The 12581-nt window shown below is 44.1% G+C and overlaps 1 protein-coding gene across 2 annotated transcripts in view; it reads right to left on the bottom strand.

The window, feature by feature from the left end:
* LOC127607552 (keratin, type II cytoskeletal 8-like) overlaps positions 1-12581 on the bottom strand; it is a 24279-nt gene extending 11698 nt beyond the window's left edge. Inside the window, exons 1-9 of one of the 2 annotated variants that reach the window (XM_052075977.1) lie at positions 12066-12581; positions 10564-10772; positions 9486-9546; positions 9280-9375; positions 9027-9191; positions 8236-8361; positions 7842-8062; positions 7539-7579; positions 6427-6923 (exon numbers count right to left, since the gene is read on the bottom strand). In XM_052075977.1, coding sequence (XP_051931937.1) covers positions 6670-6923; positions 7539-7579; positions 7842-8062; positions 8236-8361; positions 9027-9191; positions 9280-9375; positions 9486-9546; positions 10564-10772; positions 12066-12518 — 1626 coding nt within the window. In that variant the 5' untranslated portion in view covers positions 12519-12581 and the 3' untranslated portion in view covers positions 6427-6669. Of the gene's footprint in view, positions 1-6426; positions 6924-7538; positions 7580-7841; positions 8063-8235; positions 8362-9026; positions 9192-9279; positions 9376-9485; positions 9547-10563; positions 10773-12065 lie in introns of those variants that run through there. The other variant, XM_052075978.1, reaches the window with a different exon arrangement.

Genomic DNA, 12581 nt, shown 5'->3' with positions numbered 1-12581 from the left:
GGGCCGCTTATTATTATTATTGTTATTATTTACAAATAAATGTATTACAGTGCTTGTAGTTCAAGGTGACATTTAAATGTCGTTTTTGTCATGTCATGTAAATATAAACTTCCACAACATTGTCTGTTACATTTGAATTGCGGTGGTCACAGGTCGATCCTACTTCTGCTAGTTTGCAAAACAAAACAAAACAAACAAACAAACAAACAAAAGGAAAAAAAAGTATTTCCTTTCTACTTTTCGCCAATTTGCTTTATTCTGAACTATTCTGTGACTACGCATACACAGCACAGCGATTTTGTCCAGCCACGGAGGTATTTCATTTGATGTCCGCCAGATCCCTGTTATCAACTGGCATCTTCTGAACCCGTGTGCGGACTGCACGCTGGCCACTGGGACGAACGTGCCGACAACTTGTTTGAGCAGGTACGTGTGCTCAACCAGCAGTTCACGCATTCCATTTGGACACCGCCCAACCTATCAGTCAGGTCTTTGGCCCCATCTTGCCTCTCAGTGACTCAATGACGCTCCATGGAAACCAGGCACTTGTCTCAATGTGCACACCTATCACCAGTTGGGGGAGAAAGAGAGAGAAAGAGAGAAAAAACAGCCATAGCCGCGTTTCAGTCAAGTGAAAATCGTAGACCTTTATAATGCTTGCAGAGGGAGGGTGTGTCTGCTTCAAGCTGCTCAGTCAACACTGAAACCTGTTTGGTTATCGCAACCAGGATTATAATCGCGCATATGTGATAATGTGTGGAGGAATAAGATCAAATTCTTCACACACGTGGTTATTCATGTTTCGAAAAATGGGGTGGTCAGGAATTCTCTGTTGTTTGTTTATCGTCAGCAGAAATGCTACAACTGATTCCATGTGCAGCGTGGGCGGAACAACACGAATATGCGACAATGACAAATGAGGTTGACTACATTCTCTTCCCATCATTCGTCCCTCCAATATCCCATGTTAGTGCAGCGACGCCTAGCAACCGCAGTTTTGTCACTAAACAACCATCGCCGCTAAAAATTCCAAGCTTGAGGCTCAAGCGCAGATCCCGTGTATTATAAACTGGAGGAAACAATGCAATGTCAATATCAGAAAATGTAATATGATTTTATATAAAAATAAAAAAATCATCCGCAATAGAAAATGGCAACGTAAAACAGGGGGTTGCTTTGTGCATACCAGTACCGTCTGTACACTGGCGTGTTTGAACAAGTGAAAGTAGATTACTGTACCAGTACTTCCGCTTACCACACCCAGTCGGTTCTAAACTTCACTAGGCGTCACTTTGATAGTAGTGAATAATTAACCGCTGCTCTTACGCAGCCAGTCAGCGAACAGGATGAGAGCGCATGGAAAAGAGGAAATGGCAGCAAAACTGCACGGCTTTGCAAGGCACGGACGGTCAAATGGTCACCTTTTCACTTCGTCGTCGAAACATGTCACGCTGACTACCACCGAAGGTGTCCAGTTACACACTAGCGCCCTCTGTTGATGGAAATAATTCCTTCCAGAGTGCGAATGATTTTTGTTTGGTTAAGATAAGATAAGAAAACCTTTATTAGTCTCGCAATGGAGAAATTCCCAATTCACAGCAGCAAAGTTATGAAAGGAAGAAGTAGAACAACAAAATATAGGAGCTGCTGGAAAGGCAGCCACTCTTGCGGCGCCATTTTGAAGTCAAAATAACAAAAAGAACACAACACAACACATAGGACACAGACAGTCGTGCAATCTTCACCAATTTTCTGTATAGACTTTGTTGTCTGAAGCAGTTATAGATGAAAGAGGAGAGGATCAAAGTGTCCTTTCTCCAGTGGGTCAGAGACGTCATGCTGAAAATGTCCACACGTCTGCTACAAGCTAAGTTTTGAAAGCAAACACAAAGCTGTAGCGTCCATTGACGAAAATAGATTAGTTCACTTCTCCTGTACCACGTAATCCACTTCAAACTCCAAGCCGCGACTCCCAGTTCCAAATCCGCATCGGCGCTCCGCCCGCGCTAACGCTCCTTTCTTCTCATCCTCGGCTCCTCAAGACTTACATCCATCCAGCCGCAGACCTTCAACAGCACTGATCTCTACGCTGAACAAAGCGGGGCTGTGAAAAATGCTGCCCATTACAAGACACAAGCGCCCCGGGACTGTCCAGCAACGACAGTCAAATGGCGCCGACATTCCTCCCTGTCAAAAACAGTGCTGGTATACCCATGCTGCCGAGAAGGCGCAACCACCAAGCACAGAGTCTCCTCCTTGATGAATGTCGTGGCCAAATAATGCAGAAAAAAGTCCACATCAGGTCCACACGGCGTAACAACAAACACAAAGTGACAAAACAAACAAACAAACACAAAAACAACAAAAAAAGCAAGGCTCATGAGAGCACTTGCTGAAGGCTGCCTACTCGAGCGCCATCTTGACTCTTAACAAGTCATAATGAATTCACTCGTTTTATCTGTCTTTCATTCTTTTGTTCGTCCATTCGTTCATTTTCATCTTTCTTTATATCACGAGAAGCTTTGCAATGGTGTCAAAAGTCGCTTGACAATGAGATAGCATAAATCCACCATGCAACGTGTTAGTCAACAACAGGCCCTTTTGCAAGTGTTGCTACAAGGGATCAACGTGTGGATTGACGTAATTTTCGACCAAAACATAAAGACGTTATTGAGCGCTTGTATACGTGTGCCCCTCTGCGCTGATGCGGACTCTGAAGCCGAGCCAAGTAGGGGAGAGTGATTTGACTCTGCAGCGGCAACAGGCCCGTTCCAAAGTTGTCCGCCGTTCACGTTTCATGAGTTGTGACCCAAAAAAACCCCCAAAACGCCAATAAACCAAAAACTACAAGAGAAAATTGCAAACTAGAACAGGAGCCTCGGCGACTCAGCAGCCTCGTACTCCCACGCCTCTCCTTGTCATTGATTATAGAGCTGCTAGAGTATGAACAACACACTAAGTACTTATGCAATAGCCTCCTCCCTGCGAGTATCTCCTTTTGACTTGATTATTGCAATGGCTGGACTCCCCCCAAAAGAGCATCAAACAGCTGCAGCTAATAAGAATAAGAAACACACACACTTGCAGTGATGCAAAATAACTCAATAAATACACTCAGGAAAACAAAAATGTATCCAACAACCTTGCTGCTTTGCATTTCACCACTTTTAGTCTAATGATTTGATTGCCTTCATTATGGCAGAGCCTGCAGTGCAACAACTTTTGGACGGCGGGCGGGCATTCAACGCTTCACACCCAACCTTAACAATGCATTGCTCTTGGGTGGGGCAGCTCTACTTTCATATCATAGTTTAGATGCTTAGCTGGAAGCAAACAGGTCCAGTTCACAGGTTGTAGCTTTGACTACGTGGAGCAGTTGTGTTGAGATTCCCTGTGGGGACTTAATGACTTGTCAGTCAGCGTCAGTGATAAATAACTCATGATGATCCTTGAACCTGCTTGGCTTAAAAAAAAAAAGGCTTTAAAGGGTGGCTTTGAATGCTTTAAATGGTTGCGAGAGGTGCAGCTGGGAAGGTTTGATTCAAACAAAGCCAGGTGAGCCTATGCACCAAGCCGTGCTTGATTGCATTTGTTTATTTGTTTGTTTGTTTTTTAGGGGGGGGGGGGGTCAGTGTTCAAAATGTCAATCTAAACATAATATGACACAAAGCAACCAAAACATCAATGTAGCTAAATGGCTGAAAATGGTGACCAATCACATTCCAACTCCAGTACACTGCAACCTGTAAAATGATCAAAACGATCATCACAATGTTTTTAGATTTTGTTGAAGTGATCATTTTTGTCCCTCCTTGGAGGTTACATTAAATATGTGGTTAGCACGTCGGCTTCACAGTGCAGAGGTACCGGGTTCGATTCCAGCTCCGGCCTCCCTGTGTGGAGTTTGCATGTTCTCCCCGGGCCTGCGTGGGTTTTCTCCGGGTGCTCTGGTTTCCTCCCACATTCCAAAAACATGCATGGCAGGCTGATTGGACGCTCTAAATTGTCCCTGGGTGTGATTGTGAGCGTGGAGGGTTGTTCGTCTCTGTGTGCCCTGCGATTGGCTGGCAACCGATTCAGGGTGTCCCCCGCCTACTGCCCGGAGACAGCTGGGATAGGCTCCAGCACCCCCCCGTGACCCTAGTGAGGATTAAGCGGTTCAGAAAATGGATGGATGGATGGATGGATGGATGGACAATCCAAAAGATCCCACCGATCAGTATTGCATTTTGACAGATTGAAGTGGACACAAGAAGGAATGTGCATCTGAAATTTTCGTGGCGATCGTTCGTCCTTTTCTGACAGAATGTGACAAACCAAGCCAGGAAATAATTGTACAATGATTGTCTCCTTCACGTACAGCATGTCTGATGTGTCAATCAAGTAGTCTCCTCCCAATTGGGGGTGGGGTTAGAACTTGTGCGAAAAGTCGTCTAACAAAACAATCTTTGATCATCAAAGAGTTTTTCCGAGGGGGGGGGTGACTTTGAGTGCTGGCGGTTTATTACAGTATTACACACGCCTGGTGCTCTTGCTAACTTATTTGAAGAAATATTTGTAGATCGCATGTCCTGCACTTCATCTCCATAGATAAGAGACAAACGAGCACTCGATGACCAACGTTTGATAGACTGTTGTTACTGTCTGCAGCCCTGGTACCATCCAATAATTAGAAAATGCCTTTTTGCTGCCAACTCTCGAACAAGTCTAACTTGTGTAATGCAGTGTTACAACATTTAGCTGCGGGCACTTTTGGCGATGCAAAGACGACTGAACGTTCCCACTGAGGCTTGGATGTCTGTATTGTACAGGCAACTTGAGCTGTCGCGCCGTACTGCAAGTACTACAGTGAGGTGTATTTTGCGCATTACATAACACAACGGAAAATTGGCACCCGCGACTTCATTAAACAGCATCATAAATTACACTTAGAATGCTGCCGTGAGAGGTGTATTTCATGAACGTAAAATGATGAGCAATCATTGAGTGGATGAATGCACTATGTAAAGATTGTTGTGTGACCCTGTACTGTACTCATGAAAGGAAAAAAAAAACGTTTAAGCATGCGGCAATAATTTGCTAAACGTACGAGTGCATGTCAGCAACTGCCAGGGAACATTTCCCTGCATCAGTGCTGCTGCCTGAAGTCAAAACTTCACCTTAGATATTTCATGATTGCCTAATGATTAAATGAACTATTTAATTCCCGCACGCAACGATTCCAGCGCATAGCACAGCAAACATTCCATCGATCGAAAAAACATTTCATGATTGGATCCTGGAAATGATGTAAAGTGAATGCGTCTGTAAGAGTCAGACTGTCACCATCATGAAAAGTTTATTGACTGTGCCGTCAAGGTTTGAACATTCTGAACTCTTATACAACTTTAATGCTAAGTGTGAAGTTTAAAGCTAACCGAGCTGAAGTCTCATTAGATTTGCATTGATGATGATTGTTAGAACTCCAGGTTTTGATTTTTGAGGCATATCTTTTCAAGAAGCCCCCGACTGCACCACCTGGATACTTAACTTTAAATTTAAATCGGAGGATGCACCGTGAAAATGACCCCTGCATATTGTGCAGCAAATAAGCGGCTGGTCAACACATGAGCTTTATTATTTCCAATTGGTACTACTTCGGAGGACCTTGTCATGACTTTTGATTTCCATATGAGCGCGCACATTATAAACCGTGTTGGCCTGGAATCAAGTGTGAATATGTACACAGCTTATTGTGCATATGTCAGCAGACGCACTTGTGCTCAAGAACAATCAAGGACAAAATTGCTGCGTGGCTTTCTGCTTCATGAGAGGTTAGATAGTCATGGGTGTGGCACCACCACCCAGAATGCATGTTACAACCTGTTTGGTTTTTTTTCTTTTCAGTTTTCAACTTGAATTAATGCATTTCTTTGATGGCAATTGTTTTATTGTGTGTCACTTCAGTGACAACAATATGAACTCAATAATTATTCCAAATATAATGTTCAGAAATTCTGCCAGAATAAATGTTAAACTCTTCTGAAAGAGTCAATGAGAGTTTATTTTACGTGCACGTTAATTACAACTGAACTGTGCAAAGCAAATCTGCTGTTCACTTTCTTTCTTTTTTTTTAAACACATAGATCTGATGCATTATCGTGATCAAAAGCAGACCGAACTGTTGCCCACTACTTGTATAAATAGTGTGTAATATAAGTATATCTAAATAACTTAGCATCTGTGTCACTAGAGCCTAAAGCAGATAGTGTATCTGGAGATCTGTTGTCTTAAGAAAAATTATTATATTACTGTACTTGCACACGGCATGTTTAGCGTCAATAAGGCCTGAAAGCTGAACGTACATATCACTGTGATCTTGAGTGCCTTTCCTCACAACCATCTCTTGCAATTCCACATTCCCTGACAAAAAGACAACAGACTGGCTTGTAAATGGCAGTTTGATTTATTGAGTCAGGAAAACCTATGCCACAGAGTCATCTGGTGGCGAGATTTATGCACTGCCCTGATGACAAACCTGACAGTGACTGAAATTTACACTTGGCAGTGATGAATGGGTTTCCAACTTGCTGATCACAGACAGAAAGAACAAAGGCTGTCTCCCTTTGAACTTTAACGTAATGGCAAGATTTTTCTTGTCAAATTTAATGAAAATGGGGCTTCAGCAAATCACTCAGCCACAACTTCAGCCTTTACCTGCTCCACAACAGGAGCAGCATCTGCAACAGCGGGCCCCTCCGCCTGCTTCTTCTCTTCACCTGTGCACGCCACGCTTTCTGTCGTGGTGACTGTGGCGGTGCTCTTGACCCCTGCGGGCTCTAGGCCAGACGCAGAACCTCCACTCGCCTTGACGGTGCCAAATGTACAGCTGACATAGGACGGGGTACGGGAGTGCTCCAGGCCATAAGCATTGTAGTTTACAGCTGTGCATTAAAAAACAAACAAACATATATATATATATATATTTGTGTGACAAAAAAATAATTTGAATCAGAACAGTTAATTTTTTGAGCCATTCTATTGTAATTTAAACAAAGGATTCTATTTTTGTGGCTAGCATAAATTCTTCGCAGTGTATGGTGTAACTCGACATGCGGGCTAGACCCAATGTTAGTAATTTCACAGATGAGCGCGGACGCGTGCAACTGCCAGCAGGAGGGCTGCGCCGCTCTGGGAGTGGACAGAGCCAACTTCAGTCATGCCCAATTAAAGCGGCTCCTTTTAATCCTTTTGAATGCGGGGCTTTGATTGTGCACTAGACATGACAGAAATGCATCGGCACCATGAAGATCATTCATTTTCCGCCTCCAGAGCTGTGCGCTGATTTAAGATTTCAGAAAGCTTGATGCCGACTGAAGATGTATTTATGAATGACATACAATGCATGAGACCAACTGTCTGCCCTCCACAAGTGTTAAACGTGGTCTGAGCAGGCGTAACAGTGATATTGACTTTCTAAAATCACGTTATCATTAAAATCAGGATCAGCTGTCTACAAAAATAGAGCCCGAAGTCTTTCAAATGAATAGAATACATACATGTGATCTTGGAAACATTGGTCTTGATTCCAGTTGCCAACCTAGAAAGAGACACATCGGCCTGAAGAAATTCTGCTCGTTTGAAATCTAAATTGAACATGTTTTTGTTGACTGTTTCAACAATTTCTTCTTAGCTATGAATCATCGTTTGTGATTTTGTATTTTGGCTGCTGAATATCCTAGCCAGGTCTCTCTTGAATATGGGGGTCCTTAATCTCAACGGGACTGACCTGGTTGAATCAACGTTAAATACAAATCAATAAATCGCAGCAAGATGGTTGAATCACAAACTCATCATCATACCTGTCTTCTTCTCCCTCCAGAAGTTTCCTGTAGGTGGCGATCTCAATGTCCAGTGCAAGCTTGATGTTCATCAGTTCCTGGTACTGTCGGACCTGCAGGGCCATGTCCTGCTTGGCCCTCTGAAGAGCCTCCTCCAGCTCTCTGATGCGGAGTTGGGCATCCTTCACTGCCAGCTCTCCGCGCTCCTCAACCTCGGCAATCTGGGCCTCTAAATTTTTTATCTGGTAAATGAAGCGCAAAATTTGATCTTTGTTTGTATTCACGATCTCTACTCTTGAATGAATGAGTAGTGAGTATGGTTTGGCAAAAAAAACAAACAAAACAACGAAATTTGAACATTTTGCAGAATTTTGAATGTACATTTATCCTTGGTATCTGCTGATCCAAACCTCACCTGTGCTTTAACCATGTCGATTTCAGACTGGAGCCTCATTATTCTGCGGTTCATGTCAGCAATCTCCGCCTTGGTTAACTTCAGGTCTTCGCCGCATTTCCCAGCAGTCTGCTGCAAATCGGCGTACTATACGCAAGGAAATGCAGGATGTGTGGGTGAGTTAAATTGACTGCTGTATATTCATTCATTCATTCGTTCATTCATTCATTCATTCATTCATTCATTCATTCATCTTCCGTACCGCTTGATCCTCACTATGGCCGTGGGGGGTGCTGGAGCCCATCCCAGCCGTCTCCGGGCAGTAGGCGGGGGACACCCTGAATCGGTTGCCAGCCAATCGCAGGGCACACAGAGACGAACAACCATCCACGCTCACACTCACACCTAGGGACAATTTAGAGTGTTCAATCAGCCTGCCATGCATATTTTTTGGAATGTGGGAGGAAACAGGAGCACCCGGAGAAAACCCACGCAGGCCCGGGTAGAACATGCAAACTCCACACAGGGAGGCCGGAGCTGGAATCGAACCCGGCACCTCTGCACTGTGAAGCCGACGTGCTAACCATTGGACTACCGGGCCGCCCTGCTGTATATTCGTTGTTTATAATTCCGTTTTTTTTACAGAACACCAGGACAGGAATTTGATCACTACGGAAGAGTGATTAGTTCTTATTTGTGAATAAAATGGCTTTGGCTAAAAGGGTATCGTCTCGGTTATTGGTTCTGTGTGTATGTGTATGGACAGCGAATGGAATATTTTCCGTAGACTTTCCTGTCATACGGTGCGTTACCTTGTTCTGATACCATGATTCAGCCTCAGCTCTGCTTCGATTAGCGATGTCTTCATACTGGGCGCGCACTTCAGCAACAATGGCATCCATGTCGAGGTCACGGCTGTTGTCCATCTCCACCACAACGGATATGTCCTTGATCTGACTCTGCAGCTCATGGATTTCCTGCTCAAGGACAAGGTCTTTTACACACATAACAACGTGACACTTAAGATACAGATCATCAGTATACTGCTGAAGGTCAGTTCATTACGGCATCAAAGATCTGCCTCAGGAAGTCAAGCTCATCAGACAGTCCGTCGATTTTGGCTTCCAGCTCTGCTTTGTTCAGGTAGGCTGCATCCATGTCCTGCGCGGCAACAGACAACACGAAAAATGCATTGTTGCACACCAAGCAACAAATACAACTCTCGTGATGGGAAACAAAACAAAAAAAAAGGTCACAAGACCTGAACAGACCTTCTTCATGAGGACAAAGTTGTTCTCGCATTCATTGCGCTTGTTGATCTCATCCTCATACCTAATAAAATAATACAGTCACATAAAAACACAATTATATGTATCGACATACTTGTATATATATGTATGGGTGTGTTTTTGATTATAATTATTAAAATGGTTATTTCATGACATAAGTAAACTGTTCAATGCATTTGTAGTATTTAGATTTTTAAAAATATTTACAATAAATAGATACTCAATTATTTAACCTGGCACATGACTAAAAATTCATTCATTCATTCATCTTCCGAACTGCTTGATCCTCACAAGGATCGCGGGGGGTGCTGGAGCCCAGCTGTCTCCGGGCAGTAGGCGGGGGACACCCTGAATCGGTTGCCAGCCAATCGCAGGGCACACAGAGACAAACAACCATCCACACTCACACTCACACCTAGGGACAATTTAGAGTGTTCAATCAGCCTGCCACGCATGTTTTTTGGAATGTGGGAGGAAACCAGAGCACCCGGAGAAAACCCACGCAGGCCCGGGGAGAAAATGCAAACTCCACACAGGGAGGCCGGAGCTGGAATCGAACCCGGTACCTCTGCACTGTGAAGCCGACGTGCTAACCACTGGACTACCGGGCCGCCATGACTAAAAATTGACAAATGAAAAATTTATACATCTTCATTGACCAATTTTGTTTTGGTTGTGGGGACTGCTCAATTAATGCAACACACATTACCTGACTCTCAAAAATATATCCGTACCATGTTGGGAACCGGATTGATGGAAAAAAAGTAGTTGACTTACACAATTTCTCTCGTATTATGCAATGCTTGTTTAAAGAAAAAAAATTTCAACACTGTAGTTGAAACAATGTTCAATTCTTTCAAGACAGAAGGAAAGCCTCTATGTCTAATGAAAGCTGGTTACATGAAAAACATTAACTCCCAAAATACGATGAACATTTTAAGTCACTTCCTCTTATCAGTCAAACAGTCTCATGTTTTGGGCTTTTGAAGCTATGCGGAAGTTTTCGAGCGGCAGTCATCTATCCCGCCGGAGTCCACGTTAAAGAGCCACATGTACTCACTTGTTCTTGAAGTCCTCAACCAGACCTGACACGTGATGCAGGTCAGATTCCAGTTTGATCTTTTCATGGCCCAAGTTGTCCAGCTGTTTGCGCAGGTTGGCGATATAGACTTCAAACATGGCATCGATGCCGGAGCATTCCGGGCTTTGTTCCTGTAGAAGTTTCCATTTGGTCTCCAGCATTTTGTTGTGCTGTTCCAGGAAGCGCACCTGTGAGAATAAAACTATTATTTAACAGCAAGAACTTTCAGAAGAGGGGCATTCTTTGCCAGATAAGATGCTTTCATTCCTGGAGAGATTTGACTAGAATGGACGCTCATAAATAAACTGTGTGGAATGTGACTCAGGGGTCTTTCGGAATGTGTGAAGAAGCGATCAGGGTCACTAAATGATTAGCTGCACTGTGTGATGAGAAAAAAAACAAAGCCAGGAATGAAAAATGACTCCTCTGGCACCACAACATCAATGTCATGTCAATTATTACTCACTCAGCTTGGACTCACAATGCAGCTTTTAACACAAAATGGTGGTGTTTCCCAATTGTGACACGCGATAGCCCCTTTACAATGTCTTCATTCAGAGTTCTCACTTTGGGTGGGGTCTTGGGCAAACAGAACAAGCATGCATGTCATGCATGTGTTGTTTCACAAGATGGAGGATCGGGGAGAGGGTTTGGTATTTTTTTTTTGTTTTGTTTTTTTGCGTGACTGATTTCCAGGTTAACTTCTGGCCCACATTTTTTCTGGGGGCCTCCTTAAACAAGAAAACCAAAGCATGACTTCCAAGTGGGTGAGGGTGGGGGGTGTAGATAAGAGCTGGGCTGAGAGCAAATTTTTCATTTTTATTATTGACTGTGATTTTTTTGAACATTGTTTGATGGAGGCTGCTGCTTTTGATTGATTTTACCCAACTTCTTGAAGTGGGTAACATTCATTTTGTCAATAGATGGATATAATTTCTGTTTGATCAATTTCAGCACCATCATATTCTCCTTCTTGGTTTTTGTTTTTTAACATATTCACTCTTTTTACATATTAGATGCAAAAACACTTTTGCATACAATAAAGAAGTTCCGACTTCTGGCGTCCGTGAGTCACGCATGATTTGTTTGGCTTTTTTTTTGTGCGTTGCATGCACGTTTGTAAGCATGCAGCCACAGGGCTGGATATTGGGGGACTGGCCAGGAAACAAATTCATTAGTATAAGTAGTCAGTAGACCACCAGTGTACATTAAAGAGGATGCCACTATTTGACAAGTACAATGGCGGATCCTGTGATGGTCTCAGCAAGTTGTACAATTATCCAACAACTTGCCTTGAAATAAATGTGCAAGACTTTTATCTTAGAAGGCTGCATGTGGTTGTACACAGAAACCTTTTGAATGACTGCCTTAGAAGTCGCGAGGCTGAATCTTTTTCAACGTGAGCTCATTTGATTCGCTAAATTCCATCTTGAAGGTAATGTCCACATAAACACAGAAAGAGCATTTTCAAGTCAACTGACCTTGTCAATGAAGGACGCAAAACGGTTGTTGAGGGTCTTGATCTGCTCCTTCTCCTGGATGCGGACCGACTGGATGGTGGGGTCAATCTCCAGGTTCAAGGGGGCCAGTAGGCTCTTGTTCACAGTCACTTCTGTGATGGGGGCCACCACTTCTTGGGCCATACCACCACCCAAACGTCCACCAAAGCCCCCATAGCCGAATTCGAATCCACCCGCTCTTTGGCCTGACCCCCCGGCAACATACCCACCGACCACCTTGAAGCCTCCGACGCCAACGGCGGCGCCGCTGCTGCCCACCCCACCGTAGGCGCCGCGGACTACGCAGCTCTGCCTGGTGACACCCCCGCCTCGGCCGCCGTAGCCAGAGAAGGAGCGGCTGCTGAAGCCCTGACTCGGGCCCTTTGTGGTGGACAAGGTGGAGAAGGTGGTGGTCTTCACAGCTCTGACAGACATGGTCTCAAAGGATTCTGTAGCAACGAGGTGGGGTGAGAAGACGCTGCTGAAGATAGGAGAGTC

This window comes from Hippocampus zosterae, chromosome 9 (assembly GCF_025434085.1).
Source record: "Hippocampus zosterae strain Florida chromosome 9, ASM2543408v3, whole genome shotgun sequence".
In the NCBI taxonomy this organism is placed as follows: Eukaryota; Metazoa; Chordata; class Actinopteri; order Syngnathiformes; family Syngnathidae; genus Hippocampus; species Hippocampus zosterae.
This window is presented reverse-complemented; position numbering and strand designations above follow the sequence as displayed.